Genomic DNA, 16,093 nt, shown 5'->3' on the forward strand with positions numbered 1-16,093 from the left:
TACCAAACCATCATGATCATATGCTCTCCCAGTCCTCATCCTGTCAATAGCTTTCCTTACCATCTCAACAGTAAAGAAAGCACACGTCTCTGGGCATGGCTCCGATGGGTCTGGCAGGGGCGGCTGTCCTGGTGCTGTGTACAGGGATGCTGCATACTCACCCCAAATCTCTGTGGAGGTAATGGCTGGTGATGGTGAATGCTCATGGAATAGTCTCCATGCCTCGCCTGAGTCCTGACTCATAAACAACTGGTACAAATCCCTCTCTAACTGAGCAAGATAAGCCCTCTTCTTCCGTCGCACTAGGTGCCGGAAGGTAATCCGTGACTGTCTGTGAGTGGTAACACCCATGAGCACCTCTCTCTGTAATCTGATCCTCATCTCTCTGCACTCCTCATCATACCAACTGTTCTGGGGCATGTTCCCAGATCGTCTCCGTGTAGGCTGACTATGGGGATATGCCTCTGATGCTGCAGCATGAAGCGTCTCTATCAATATCTGAGTGAGCTCATCTAATGGCCGTCCCGGCTCCTCGGCACATAGGCGTCTGTATATCTCATCCGTGTATACGGTGTCAGTCTCCCTCGTAAAGGTATAACGAGTGTGTGTGGAGACCTGTCCCAATGGAGCGGTGCTGAACTGAAATGTGAGAGTGAAGGACAAGATAGCATGATCCACTGCTATTCCAACCGGCCTAGTGCCTACCATAAAATCCTGAAAAGAGGGAATGAGACTGGGCTGAGCCATAACATAGTCCACTGTACTAGCACCATGCCGATGTGGAAAGCTAGTGAAACCGCCCGATGTTGGGAATCTCTGTAGGCCATTCAGGATGGCCAATCCATGTGCAGTCCCCATGTCTATCAAATACCGCCCATACACTGTATGTTCCTCATCCTGTGAGAGTCTAGATAGGCCCATATCCCTAACATCAAGCTCCCTCAACATCTCCTCTGAGGTATCATAAAATACTGTCTGGCTATGGGCGGTCCTGGCATTGAAGTCTCCCAAGAGAATGATGTCACCATCCCTGGAGAACTCCCAAATGTCATCATCCAAAATAGAAAAGGGAGACTGCCCGCTAGGTGATGCATACACTGATGTACTAGGAGCAAAATAGCATATAGCAATGTAGAGATATCTGCCGGTCTCTGCCCTCAGTCTAACCCACATGTACCTAGCCTGCTCATCTCTGCGGACTATATGTATCAGTGGCTGTAGCTCCTCTCTAAACAATACTACCACTCCTCCTGAGCCCCGTCCTCTATGCTCTGAACGAGTCTCCTGTCTACAAGCTGTCTCCCATCGGTATCCACTAACATGTGGCATGGACTGTCCAGGAGCCTGATGCGTCTCACAGTAGAAGATGATGTCCCTCCCAGTGAAACTATCCTCAAAAGCCCCTACATCAAGGCGTAGAGATCCATTACAATTCCAAGTAGCAACTTTGAGTGTAGTCCCATAGGTCTCGCGCCGTCATGAAGAGCGCCTCTCCATAATCACCACTCTACCATCTCTATAGAAGGCCACTTTCCCTTTCTCTCGGGCTGCCCTTATCTCGGGCATAACTTCTTTCATGTGGGCAAGTTGCGAGAGTGTGAGGTCATCTCCAAGAAATATTCCCGTTTGCTTGAGTGTAGGACGTCTCTTCAAGAAGTCCTTCTTGGCTTCCATGGAGGGGAAACGAATGATAAGTGCTCTCTCCTTAGAAGAAGATTCGCCACTACCTTCCCTCTTCTTTCCCACTCTCCATGCCTTTGTGTGCGTGGCTTCAATGCCCATCATAGAGAAGAGCTCCTTGGTTTCCCCTTCCGCATTATCACGGTCTTTTAGACCGGACACTCGTACATGTAAGGCCCGGGTCTTCCTCCTTTGCTCCTCTTCAAGGGTCATGTTGATGATGGTGGGAGTGGGGATGGGTGGCGATTCTTTACCTTTCCCTTTCTTGGCGACCTCGATCCATTTCTCGGCCTCGTCCATCTTCTTTTGTGTCTTTGTGATCACCTCCACCCATGAAGATGTCTTCTCTTTATGTTGCTCCTCCTCCTCTCGAATGATCCTCATTTGTTCCTTGATGGTATTCAGCTCTTCAATCAAGGAGGGCTGAAATTCTCCATCCTCAAGCTTGCTTTTTGAAGTGGCTTCCAACTCCTTTTTGAGGGCTGAGATTTCAGCCGCTTGACTTTTAGCATGCAGTTTGGCCTCCACTAGTTCCTCCTTTAAGGCTGAAATCTCAGCCTCTTGCTTGGAAGATCTCTCTTCGAGCTCCTGGATTTTGTCAAATCCCTTCTCGAGTTTGGAGAGGCGGTTTATGATTGCGGTAACGGAAGAGTCAACCATCTTCTTGTTTTCTTTGATAATTGTGCCGAGCTTGTCTTCTACCTTCACGAGCTCCTCTTTAAACCCGGTCTTGGCCATGACTTTTTGCAGAACTTCCCACAGCCAATGGACTGAAAATTAATCCATGACAGCAGCACGAAACAGCAGCAAAACAACAGGGAGGGGGGGTCAAGTCATGCAGGGGAAAGGGAAAGAGAGGAGATTCAGCAGAGAGAGAGAGTTATGTTGCTGCCTTGGGGGCCTGACTAAGGGTGGGTGTGGAAAGGGCGCGGAACAGAACAGCGGGGGGGGGGGGGGGGGGGGGGGGGGGGGGGGGGGCAACGAAGAGATAGAGAAAGGGGGGGGGCGCAGGCAGGTAGCGGGAGGGGTGGGCGCAGGCGGAATAGCGAAGAGAGAGAGAAAGGGGGGGGCGCAGGCAGGTAGCGGGACAGCGAAGAGAGAGAAAGAGGGGGGGGCGCAGGCGGAACAGCGAAGAGATAGGCGGAACAGCGAAGAGAGAGAGAAAGGGGGGGCGCAGGCAGGTAGCGGGACAGCGACGAGAGAGAGAGAGAGAGAGAGAGAGAGATGTGTGTGTGTGTGTGTGCAGAGAGGAGTGGCCTGCTGCTGTCGTTCTCGCCCGAGCTTCCTCGTCAATCTCCGCTGTCGGACCAGGCCCTTTGCCCAACGCAGAGAGTTCGTGCTGCGCGCTGAAGGCTGCTCCCCCCTCTCTTCTGTTCGTGCTGTGGCTGCCTGTGTGGACACTGCTCGCAGAACGTGCTCCACCCTGTTGACTGCCTACCTTGTTCTGCTCGCCTTATCATCTTCTCTTTTTTCGCACAGTAAGGTTTTTTCTGTGAAGGCGCAGAGTGTGCAGTCCTATGTGGATGCTTCTGTGTGTGTGTGTGTGTGTGTGTGTGGTTTATTTCTTGTATGCTGACAGTACCTCTGCCGGTTTGTTGGATGGTTTTCTCACAGATCCTTGGCATTTGGGACGTTCGGTAAGGCAAGGTTGTCCTCTCAGTGCTTTGCTTTATGCGATTGCTACTCATCCCCTGCTTATGTATTTGGAATCTTTGACTTCGTCTGGAAGATTGCAGGGCTTGAAATTACCCTCTGGGAAACATTTTATTGCACAAGCTTATGCAGATGATTCTCTCTTTATGCCCCGCAATCACCAAGATGATGTGGAACAAATTATGCATACTCTTCATTTGTTTGGATTGGCAGCAGGCCTCAAAGTGAATTTTCGTAAATCCAAACTATTGGCTCTGACTGAGTATGATTGGCATAAGCTGCTTTGGCCAGGCGAACTTGTTCCTCCGAACATTATAGTTCGTCATTTGGGTTATCCGCTGGGTTGGACTGTATCGGCTACACGGAAATTGGATTGGGTAGCCGAGCGCTTGCACTCCAAGTTACATTATTGGAAGTTGTCCACATGGCCGCTTCATGTGCGTCTTAGAATTGTGCAATGCATTCTTGTAGCTTATGTGCAGTTTTATCTACCTTTGCTATATTGGTCTCAATCCCGCTTAAAGTCCCTTATGTCAAGTATATTGGCGCATTTCTGGCGCACTTCATCTCGTGGAAAGGGCCTCAGATTGTTATCCATGGACAAGTTATGCTCTCCTAAGCGCCTTGGAGGCCTGAATATTTTGGATTTGAGACGTCATGTTTTGGCTAGGAAAGCTATGCTTTTGCCGGTTTTGTTGGATCAGCAACAACCCTGGACTCTCATGGTGTCCCATTTGTGTCGGCATATTGTCACACCGTTCTATGGTCATTGGCAACCCACATACTGGGATCTTATATGTGGAAAACTTGAAGGACACATTCCGGGATGTCCTTTCACTTCTTCTCTCATTATTGATTGGAAGGAAGTTACTTCACATATGATATGGCATGGTTCCCGATCTTTGATGGGCAATTCCCTGCGGCTAGAGAGTTTGCATTGGAGTCGTGTATTTTCTTACACTTTGGTTGACCGTTCACCTCGTCAGGCATATTTTCTATCTCAAAAAGGAATTTGTCAGATACATCAGGTGGTGGATGACACTGGTCAGGTTCTTTCCTTCTCTGTTGCGGCGGATCGTTTTCAATTGGGATCCCATTATTCTCATCTTTGGACAGAAATTCAGCGGATGATTGCTGATATTTCTCCTTTACCTCCCTTGAATGTGGATTCCCGTCTATCTGATTGGAATCTTGGAACCACTGCTATGAAATGTATTTCAGCTGGGACAGTTTATGCCCTCTTGCAATCGGATGCATGGATAGTCAGACATGGTAATCAGCTATGGTCTCTCTCCAAATCTTCAATGTGGTGGAAACGTACATTGTTTCGCATTTGGAAAAGTCATCTGCCTCTTAAAGAATGCCTGTTCTTGTGGCGCTGTTTGGTTGGTGCTCTTCCTGTTGGTAGCTTGTTACATGCACGTCATATTGCGCCTTCACGTTGTGTCCGATGTAAAGCTACTGAGGAGACTGTCCCACATTTACTATGGGGTTGCGTATGCTCCAGATCGTTCATTCGCCGGGTCTCGACTGCTCTTCGCCTTCGTTTCCCTTCGGGCATTTTTCACAGATGCTTTTGGCTTTTCGGGGTATTACAAGCATCACAGTCTCAGTTTGCTGTATTTTTCAGCTGGGTCCGATTCTGGGTCTTTTGGACCATATGGCATGTTCGGAACAACCTCATGTTCCAAGCCAATGACATTGTTCCCTTCCATTACTTCAAGTTCTCGCTTGGTCACGCGCTTCATTTTGCTTATGATGCTGGGGACATCACTCTTGATGCTTATAGGATTTACTTTGATTGCTTCTAGGTAGTGAAGCCTATAGTTACTCTTCTTTTTCTGGGTTTTCCTCGCTTAGAGGTTTCCCACTTGTAAATAAAAAGTGTGGTCTTTTTGGTGGGTTTTCCTCGTTTTGAGGTTTCCCACCTGTAATTAATGACATGAAGCTTTACAAAAAAAAAAAGTGTGTGTGTGTGTGTATGGATGTGATTGTTAGTGTTTGTGGTGCAAGGTGGTGTCTTGAAGCGTCGCTGCTCGACTCTGATCGAACTGTGGTGGTGAGCGAACCTGTGTGACTGTCCTCGCCTGCGTCGCTGCTCGACTCTGATCGCCTGCGACTTACCTTTTGTGAGCCTGCAATTTCGTCTCTCCCTCCTCCTACTCTGTGTGTGTATGTGTGTGTGTGTGTGTGTTAGCTAATTCCTTCTTGCCTGCTGGTGCTAAATCTTACCCGCCTGCTGGCCATTCACCTGTTCCTCCTGGCCGTCAACTTCTTCTGCAGCTGATCTTTACCCGCCTGTTGGCCATCGCCTAAACCTGCTGCCGTTGAATGCTCTTGCTGCCGGCTGGCCTCCCCTGCCTTGCCTCTGATAGAAGGTTAATTAGTCGCCTCTTCTGGTTTTGCCCAGCCTCAGATCTTCTGTGTATGTGTGTGTTGTCATCTTCAGTTGCCCTCTGCCACTTCGTCCCTGCTCTGTGTGTGTGTGTGTGTGCAGTTCTGGGGATTACAGAAAATTTAAGGTGTGCATGATGGAATCGCCTGAGCTGGCCATTTATAAGCGTCGGAAAGCAATGAACACCTCGAATTTGGATGCCATGTCTTTGATTAAGGAATGCCTGCATGAGGATTTCGAAGAAGCAAGATGTGCTTGGGAAGGACCTACTCCAGTCACAGAAGTGCGTATTCCGGTGCAGGAGCTCATGGATCCGGTTGCGCAGTATGCATTGAATGCAGTGATTCTCTTTTTCCCGGGCAAGATGCCTAGTGCACAGGATGTGGGACAATGGGTTGATTTCTTGCTTAAGCGTCAAGCAGTCCGGGGTGTTTATTTTGGAGCAAGAGGATTCTATGAGGTCTTGTTAGCAGACATGGAAGCTAGAGATGCTTTGTTGGAAATGTCTCCCCTCTTCTTCAATACGCAAATGACTCATGTTCTTCCCTGGGCTCTTACTAAAGATTATCAGAGCCTTATTCGACATAAGTGTCCGGTTTGGGTTGAAGTGGTGGATTTTCCTCGTACTTGGCGTCATTTTCTTCCTTTGTTGGCTGCTCAATTGGGCAAAGTGATTTGCCCCCCGAAGTTGGATGCCAATACAAATCGTTTTTGTATTCTATGGGACACTGATCTTCCTGCTCCTATGGGCATTACCGTTGATTCTGGGGACACAGTGGTCGGAAAGCGACCATTCAAGCTTAAATGGGGGAAATTTGCCAATTCCTGTTTTCGCTGTGGCAAATTTGGTCATATGCAATCTGAATGTTCTGAACCAAATCTACAACCCCCTCCTTCGGCTGTCCCTACCCCTCAGACTTCTCCTCCAGTGAAATCTTCCCCTGAGGCACAATCTAAAGGTGCTTCTGCATCCACATCAACAACTGGACTAAATAAAGGTAAAGGGAAGCAGTCTCAAATGCCAAATGTTCCTGCTTCCCCGAACATCAAAGACAAGGGCAAAGAGAAGCTTCCTGCTACTCAGGCGTGGATAGTACCCAAGAAAATTGTCAAAGCACGTACTCTACCATCTTCTCGCAATTATGTGCCCCCCTTGAAGAATGTTGTTCAGCAAAAATTGCCTTGTAATGATAACTCTTCCTTGGCTCAGGCCTGGGATAAAGTTGTTCGATCCTATAAGGAAGTAGTTACAGGGGGCACTGCTTCAACATCGGAAGGCCATCACTTGTTTCCTCCACATTCGAGTTTTGATTTGGCAGCTGATGTTTCCGCGACAGATGCGGATGTGCCCATGGGCACGAGTTCTTAAGCTTTCTGTTGGTTTTCTCGCCCACTGTATATACCATTTAAGATGCATAGTTCTATACATTGCATTTCATATAATGTGCGCGGATTATGCAATCAGGATAAATGGAGGCTAATCTGGCACTATGTACATACTTGCAAGGCAGATATTGTTGTTCTTCAAGAGCATAATCAGCATAATTTTGCCGGGCAAACTTCCTATTTTGCGGGATATTGGATAGCTTATGCAGGATCCGCTGGATACTCTGGAGTGCTGATGCTTGTTCGCCATGAATTATTTCCCATATTGGTATTCAATGATCCAGCTGGCAGATGGATGGTAGTTCAATGTATTATCAATGGGGAAGTTTTTGAGTTTGGTGGTGTGTATGCATACACAGCCTCTACTGACAGGGCTCGTTTGTGGCATGCCATCTCCTCTTATTGTTGGCGTTCTAATGCATTTCTTTGTGGCGATTTTAATAATGCTCCAAATCATGTGGATAATACTACTGGACATTCTCACATGCTTCATGTGGAACGACAAGCTTGGGATCTCTTTCAGCACACATGTAATGCCTTGGATTTGTGGCCTCTGTTGCAAGCCAATGATCCAGGATTCACATTTCAACATAACGCTCGATCAATGTATCGTGCTCGTCTGGACCGATGGTATCTCTTTCAGATGCAGCAGTATGATGATTTTGTATGTGATATGTGGATTGATTACTCCTTGTGTCTCTCGGATCATGCTCCGATATGCTTGAAAATACAATTTGGTTCATGTTCTGCCAATGATTCATTAACTAGAAAGAGACTTCTGCATGTCAATAATGCTTATCTTAAGCATGAGGTTTTTCGCAATCTGATTGTGAATATTATCTCGCCATTGATCTCTCAAATGCATGTTGATATGGACACAGCATGGTTTCGTTTTGTTATGCGGGTTCAATGTGTGATCCAGGATTATGGCAGACACTATTTATCGCATTTCAGAGAGCAAGTTCAACAGGCCAAAGGCACTTGTCAAAGTTTGATGCATCTGGCTAACACTTCATCTCTTACTGAAATCCAGATGACAGAGTTACTTTCTGCTCGTGCTTTGTTGCATCGTAATGATGAGAGAAAATTGGCAAAGTGGCAGACTAGAGCTCGCCAAAAGGCTATAGCGGATAAAGGATGCACTTCTAAACAATTCTTTCGTCATTTACATCTTTCTAGGCAGTCTCAAACTATTAAGAGGATTAAACTCCCGACTGGTGATTGGACTACCTCTCGTGTGGGGCTTGCACGGGCCATGGAATCTCATTATGGCAAGATTTTTGAGGCCTCTTCTCTCACGCAGGAAGGTCGAGAAGCTCGTGGCTTGTTTTTATCTCAAGTTGCACCGATTTTATCGGCGCACCAGGCTCAACTTTTGGAAGCCGCCTTCACGGAGACAGAATTGTATGCCAGTTTGTGTGATTTGGGCCGTTGGAAATCTCCTGGTTGGGATGGCCTTACTGTAGAATTTTTCTTGTCGTTTTGGCACTACCTGGATCAGCCACTATTGTTAATGATAAACAGGGCATGGGAGCAACAGGTTTTGCCTTCATCTTGGAAAGAAGGCTTGCTCAAGTTGATTCCAAAGCAAGCACTTTGTGAAGAGTTCTCGCAATGGAGGCCGATTACGCTCATGCCTGTGGTTTATAAATTGCTGGCTAAAATGCTTGTCAATAGACTTAAAGGGTTTTTGCATGATGGTTTGCATCCATCTCAGTATGGCTTCATTCCACGAAGGCAAATTACTGATAATCTAGCAAATGTCATCATTGGCATGGAGTATGCGAAATACACTCGACAAGATGTATTGGTCATGCAGGTTGACATTGAAAAGGCATTTGACACTGTTCTTTGGGATTACATTGCAGATACCATGCTTCGGCTGGGATTTGGGCCTAAGCTATCCTCTGTGGTTTATTTCTTGTATGCTGACAGTACCTCTGCCGGTTTGTTGGATGGTTTTCTCACAGATCCTTGGCATTTGGGACGTTCAGTAAGGCAAGGTTGTCCTCTCAGTGCTTTGCTTTATGCGATTGCTACTCATCCCCTGCTTATGTATTTGGAATCTTTGACTTCGTCTGGAAGATTGCAGGGCTTGAAATTACCCTCTGGGAAACATTTTATTGCGCAAGCTTATGCAGATGATTCTCTCTTTATGCCTCGCAATCACCAAGATGATGTGGAACAAATTATGCACACTCTTCATTTGTTTGGATTGGCAGCAGGCCTCAAAGTGAATTTTCGTAAATCCAAACTATTGGCTCTGACTGAATATGATTGGCATAAGCTGCTTTGGCCAGGCGAACTTGTTCCTCCGAACATTATAGTTCGTCATTTGGGTTATCCGCTGGGTTGGACTGTATCGGCTACACGGAAATTGGATTGGGTAGCCGAGCGCTTGCACTCCAAGTTACATTATTGCAACCACTGAAACCCTTGTCAAAATAGGTGATTTGGAAGAGCCATATGTTGCTCTAATTGATCATGGGTCTGAAATAAATCTTATGGCTAAAAATCTCTACAACAAATGTAAGTGGCCAATGGATGTAGATCATGGGTGGATGATTAAAGCAGCTAATAACTCATCTGGAGAGCTCTATGCAGCATGTCCAAATGTAAGGGTAACTATAGGGGATGTGAAAGATGATCAGAACTTCTTTGTTCAGGAGATGTCATCGTATCCCCTCATCCTTGGGCAACCCTACATTACAGCTGTAAGGATGGAAACAAAGGTTTTGGATGATGGCTCGGCATATGAGAGAATAAGGAGTAAAGATGGCAAAAAAGCTGTTCAGTTTTTGACAGTTTGCATTAACCATGAAAGGAATCGTGAGTCTCTTCGAGCACAGTCACTCCCAAAGATAAATAGAGAATTCATGAATTACAGGGAGATGAGGGATTTTGGCCAGGTGCCATTGAAAAGCGGGATTCCAATGGTACAAGGGGAAATGAGTTCTCGCAGGACTCAATCAATGTAAATAACTTTTCAGCAAATTTTCAGGGATTCTCTAGCTATGGGTCACTGGTCTTTGTAAAAAGCAAGGATTTGAAGCGTGGCATGCGTAGACATGTACAAAATGAACAAAAAAGTCTTGAGCAGTGTGGTCTTTTGGAGAAGAATGAGTTTATGAAGAGCATGCTTACAGCGTGGAAATGAGATGATAGAGGTGTCATCTGTGGAGATGTATGATATAATCCGGGAATTTGAGGGGGTGGAATGTAAAAACATGAATTGTGAGATGGATGCCCATGTTGATACAAAGTACAAAACAGTTGCAAAGAAGGTGAAACCAGTTGCCTTGCCTTTGCCACCAGGAAGCAAGGAGAAGATAGATGAAGCTTCTATGCAACCAAATCTCAGAGATCCGAAGAAAATTGGGCATAAGTTTACACAGGAAACTTTAAAAGAGCTGAAGATTGGTGAAAAGGATTTTCTGTTGCCAGTTGAAAGGGAATGCTTTGAGGAGATGCTTGTAAAACATGGGAAAGCCTTTGCTTTTCAGCCGCATGAGATAGGCTGTGTTGATCCAAGTGTAACAGCACCAATGGTGATCTTTACTGTTCCACATGTGCCCTGGAACTTGCGGCCAATTCCAGTACCAAAGGCTCTCTTGCCAAGGCTGATGGAATTACTAAAAGAAAAGATTAGGATGGGAATTTTGGAGCCATCATGCGCTCCATATTCCAACAGATGGTTTACTATGCCGAAGAAAAATGGGACATTGCGCTTTATTCAAGACATGCAACCTGTAAACAAAGTCACAATCAGGAATGTGGGAGCAGGTCCGATTGTGGATGAGTTTGCAGAAGCAATTTGCAGGGAAAGCTATATACTCTATGGGTGATCTGTATTCGGGATATGATCAGTTCCAGCTGGATATACAAAGCAGGGACTTGACCACAATGAGAACTCTTTTGGGATTAGTAAGGATGTGTACCTTACCACAGGGAGCCACCAACTCAGTGGCACATATGATGAATGGAATGAATAAAGTCTTGCGAGATTTCATACCACAAATTACTATGCCTTTTTTGGATAACGTACCAATAAAAGGCTGTGATGAGAAAGACAAAGATGGGGATTTAGATTCAAAAGGGTGCCGCAAGTTTGTGACAAATCATATAAAGGATTGTGATATGATTCTATCCAGGCTTGAAGAGGTGAATCTTACTTTATCTGGACTGAAATCAGTGTTTGGAGTTGGTGAAGTGCTGATAGTGGGACATCTTTGTAGTACTAGTGGACGCCGACCTTGTCCAGCCAAGATAGATGCAATAGAAAGAATGAAAGAGACATGCATTAATGTTACAGAGCTGAGAAGATTTCTTGGAGCATGTGTCTTTTATGTTATTTGGATCCCACATTATGCACATGTAGCAGATCCTCTTTATCAACTCTTGAGGAAAAATCAAAAATTTTTGTGGGATGTAGCACATACTAAAGCTATGTGGAAGCTGAAATATCTGCTTCAATCATCACCTACTCTAAGGAAGGCAGATTATGAGTGTGGCAGGCCTGTGATTGTTACAGTTGACACTAGTCCTACTAGGATAGGATGGGCAGTAGGGCAAGATGATGAGGATGATCACAGGTATGTAATCAGATTTGGAGCAAAGGTATTAAGCTTTCGACAACGAAAGTATCCACAGATCAAGAGAGAGTTATGGGGAATAGTCACTGCTCTAAAATGTGAAAAAGAATATCTTATTGGGACATCTGTACTTGTGGAAACTGATTGCTTGCCACTTCTTGGGATGATAGCAAGCTGTACCACTCCAGATATTGCTATGCTTAGGTGGATTGCCTATATCAAGTCACTAAATCCTGAGTTTGAGCATATTGCAGGAAAAGATAATCCAGTTGCAGATATGCTATCAAGAGCCAGGTATGAAGATGAAAAAGAGATGATTAGTGACATTGATGATGTGGGTACAAAGTTCTACACTACTGCATATGCAAAGGGGGACCATATTTGCCTATCAAATGCACTTGAGTCTTTTACTGAGGAAATATATGAAGGAGATTGGTTGCTTATTGGTCAATACTTGAGTACTCTGACAAGACAGGAAAATTGGTCTGACTCAGAATTTAAGAGGATCCGCAGAAAAGCATATGGTTATTTTCTAAAGGATGGGTACCTCTGGAAGCATCCTAAGCAGAGGAATGCTATGCCACAGAGAGTCATATGCGATAAAGAGACTCAAGGGAAGCTTGTGAAAGAATTCCATGAGAGTCTCTGGGCTGGACATCGAAGTGTATGGGCCACCTTTACCAAAATAAAGGAAAAATATTGGTGGAAAGGAATGTACAAGGATATTTCCCAATATGTGGAAACATGCATAGTATGTCAAATTTACTCAAATGTGCGACATCGTGATGGCCTGCAACCAATCTACCCACCTGCCATGCACTACAAATGGGTAGTGGATCTAGTTACAATGCCTTTAGGAATTTGGCAGATGCGGTACATAGCACTTGCAAGAGAAGATTTGACAAATCAGGTAGAGGGGCGTGCTCTTAGAACAAAGAGTACGGAAACAGTATGCAAATTTCTCTTGGAAGATGTGATTTGTCGGTATGGTTGTGTTGGGAAAATAACAGCTGATAGGGGTGAACTAGATGTTGAAGAAGCAAGGGAATTCTTCTCTAGAATTGGCATCAAACTGTCCCTAACATGTGCTTACAACCCTGAGGGCAATGGTAAAAGTGAGCGAGGACATCCTCCAATTATTAAAGCTTTGGCTAAGGCATGCAGAGAAAGAATGCGAGAGTGGCCAAGGCTGCTACCATATGCTTTGTGGGCTGACCGTACAATTCATAGCTCAGTGACAGGATACATGCCTGCAGAATTAAGGTATGGTCAGAAGCCAGTAATGCCAGTTGAAGAAGTAGTTCCAACTTGGAATGTATTGCCCTGGATGGAAGGATTGAACAGGGAAGACCTCCTTGCATTGCGAATAAGGCAACTGGAGAGAAGGCCAGAAGATGTAGAGCTTGCTAAAGCTCGCTTGAAAGATGCAAGGTTGAAAAATAAAGAAAGATTTGATAGAAGACATAGACTCCGGCCAAAACCTATTGAAGAAGGTGATTGGGTTCTAATGTATGATAGTAGTCTTGACAACCAGTTCACTGTTCAAAGGAAGTTTGCAAAAAGATGGTTTGGCCCTTACATTGTCAAGCATGTGCATGGAAATGCCACGTATACTCTGTGTGAGCTTGATGGAACAGAGATAAAGAATCTTGTAGCAGGCAAAAGGATCAAGATGTTTAAAAGAAGGCATGACAATGATCCTTTTGATTCACAAGGAACTCAGGATGAGAGGCTTGATAATGATAACATGGATATGGCTGAAGAGGAAGAGGATGATTTTTCTAATAATGTTGAAGATGACCAGATATATGTGGATCTTGATGATGATTTGGCACATACCAGAGGATGTGCAGGTTTAGAGGGGGTGGATGTCGTGCCATCAGAAGACTTTAAGCTTGGAGAGAGTGAAAATGTTTTTCATATACTCGGCAGAATGATCGGGGAAGATATCAAGCCAAATCTGGTTACATTCGGTAGTGTTCTAAATGCATGCAGTCATGCAGGTCTAAAGGAAAAAGGTCCTTGTACCTTGAGGCCATTAGCAATGACTATGGTCTCATCCCAACTCTTGAGCATTACACTTGCATTGTTGATCTCCTTGGCCGGGCAGGCCATGTAGACAAGGCGGTAGCTTTGATTAAAAAGATGCCATTTCATCCTGGTATTGTGAATTGGCATACTGTGTTGGGAGCTTGTCGAACATGAGGCAATGTCGAGCTTGGACGCCATGCCTTCGAACATGCAGTGCGATTGGATGAAAAGGATACTGCATCTTATATCTGTATGTCTAACATCTATGCAGATGCTGCTATGCAAGAGGATGCGAAAAAGGTTGAGGTAATGAGAATGGAAAGACAAGCAAGCGCCAGCTGGAAACGTATATGCAAGGTGGTGGGTGGCGGCTTGCGTGGTATAAAAAAGAATATTTTTTTTGGAAATTTCCGGATATTATGCAGAATATAAGCAGGCGCAGTATTTAAAATTGGAAAATGCCGATTTTTGGGCTGCAAAAGGTGGGGGGGGGGGGGGGGGGGGCGCCGATTTCCTTGCGGGAAAATGAGGAAAAACCAGAGAGCGAGGGGAAGCGCATATATCAGAAAGGAGTCTGCAGAAAAAAAAGAGAGAACCAGTCCGTCAACTAACCAGAGTGAATAAAATCGAGGAGGCCGTTACTGTTCATGGCATGTAGGAGTTAGAATTAAAGAGCTAATTGAGAGTTATCCAGTGATGGGATTTTCAATAAATACATGTTTTCTGCTCTTCGCGGCCTGCAGCGAAGCATCGTATGGGAGTTAACAAAAATCAAGTGAAAATCGCCTTGCTACCTTCAGATAAGTGATGATTTAATTTTATTTTATTTCACTATCCTACCTACCTACGATTTGAAAAATCGTAAAGTCTATAAACCCTTAAAGGTCTTGTACATCAAAAAGGACTTGATATGAAGAGTTGTGATATTAATGCATGAAAATACGTGGAATCAAAGTATCAGAAAATGCAGCAAGGATTCTGGTAAATTTGATTTTGTTTCTACCCTAGTGGATCTGGAATGCAAGTCATGGAATTTCTTAAAATCATGTGAGCATGTTATAGTTATGCCATATATCGTCATTTGTTTGTGAGTTGTTGGAATTTAAAGGTAGGTTTTCAGGTGGTAAAGAACATCATGAGATGATGGAATTGATGACACTGGATGTATGGAATGTAAATGGTCACATGTATGTTGGAAATATTTGAAGGTTATGTTATGCCTACATGTGATTGGTTTGAGGGATTTGGAAAGAGAAGCCAGAGAATCTAAGCTTGGAAAGGGACAAGCACTTGGTACACAATTTTTGTGCAATCATCAGGATGAATTCAAGGATGTATTGAGGTGAATTGACACATGTATATGTCATTAAAAATGGATATGTCCTATGCTCCTTGGAGAATTTTGTGTGTGAGTTTCCTTGTGGAGTTTGGTACCTACTCTCACAGCTAGAAGTCTCGTACTTTCCCAGCGACACCGTCCACGTCACGACAACGTTACTTCAAATTAAATTGGGGAGTCTTTGCAGGTGCTTGTTTCTTTTTTTTTCCCGGAAAAAAGATCCTTCTATTAGTTAATGAGAAAACGCCATATGGCTACAAAGCTCACCTCGCAAGGAGGGATAAAACACAATGAACACCTGAGCTCCCCCCCGTGGCTGGCCGCTCTCTGGGGGGGGCTACCTAGTAATACATGAAGGAGGTGAGAAAAGCCAAACTGGCGGCCGATAGTGCCAAATGACATCCTCGTCCCTCGCGGTGAGGAAAGGGCCAGGCTGCCAAGTGCGGAGGAAAGCCTTGCGGCGCCCTCTCATGCGATCCGAGTCTCCCTGGAGTTTCCCCCAGTGTCCTCTCAAGGTGTGGATGATGTCCACCCAGAGGGCCTGTATGACCTCCGCCGGTGGAGTCGTCTGGTGGTCAATGGCCTCCCTGCATCGGGCTCTCCATATGTGCCAGGCCGTCATGCTGCTGATCAACTCCCATCTCTGCCCGACCCCCTCCTGAGAGGCTGCCGAGGAGAAGTCTGGTGTCGGAACCACCGCCATCGCCCTGTCAGAGACCTGGATGGTCACACTGCCAGGAGCGTCCTCATATCCAAGTGCAGGGCCGCTATCCGTGGCCCAAGCTACCGCACCCCATGTCACCAACATCTCCCCTGGAGAACCTGCAAAAACCATCCTGAGAGCGCGCTGCCAGACCTGCTGTGCCTGTGGGCAATCCCATAAGCAGTGCCGCTGTGACTCCTGTGCATGATCGCACCGAGGGCAGGACGCTGGGTGTCTACCAAAAGCAAGCCAAGCCCCCACAGCCAATCCTCTATGCGCTGTGAGCCAGAGAAAAAGCGTCACCTTCCGGGGAC

At 45.6% G+C, this 16,093-nt stretch overlaps 1 protein-coding gene across 1 annotated transcript; it reads left to right on the top strand.

The window, feature by feature from the left end:
* Positions 1–5,343: 5,343 nt before the first annotated feature.
* Positions 5,344–7,585, top strand: LOC147628463 (uncharacterized). Its single transcript, XM_086813610.1, has 2 exons — positions 5,344–5,462; positions 5,617–7,585. Exon 2 carries the CDS (start codon positions 5,862–5,864, stop codon positions 7,095–7,097), a length of 1,236 nt encoding a protein of 411 aa, XP_086669736.1. The 5' UTR covers positions 5,344–5,462; positions 5,617–5,861; the 3' UTR covers positions 7,098–7,585.
* Positions 7,586–16,093: the final 8,508 nt, after the last annotated feature.

Source organism: Cibotium barometz, chromosome 19 (genome assembly GCF_041138505.1).
Source record: "Cibotium barometz isolate CiBa-2024 chromosome 19, ASM4113850v1, whole genome shotgun sequence".
Lineage (NCBI taxonomy): Eukaryota > Viridiplantae > Streptophyta > Polypodiopsida > Cyatheales > Cibotiaceae > Cibotium > Cibotium barometz.

Bases quoted from the DNA above. Each gene is read 5' to 3' on its own strand.
- LOC147628463 (XM_086813610.1), top strand. From the start codon at position 5,862: ATGATGGAATCGCCTGAGCTGGCCATTTATAAGCGTCGGAAAGCAATG.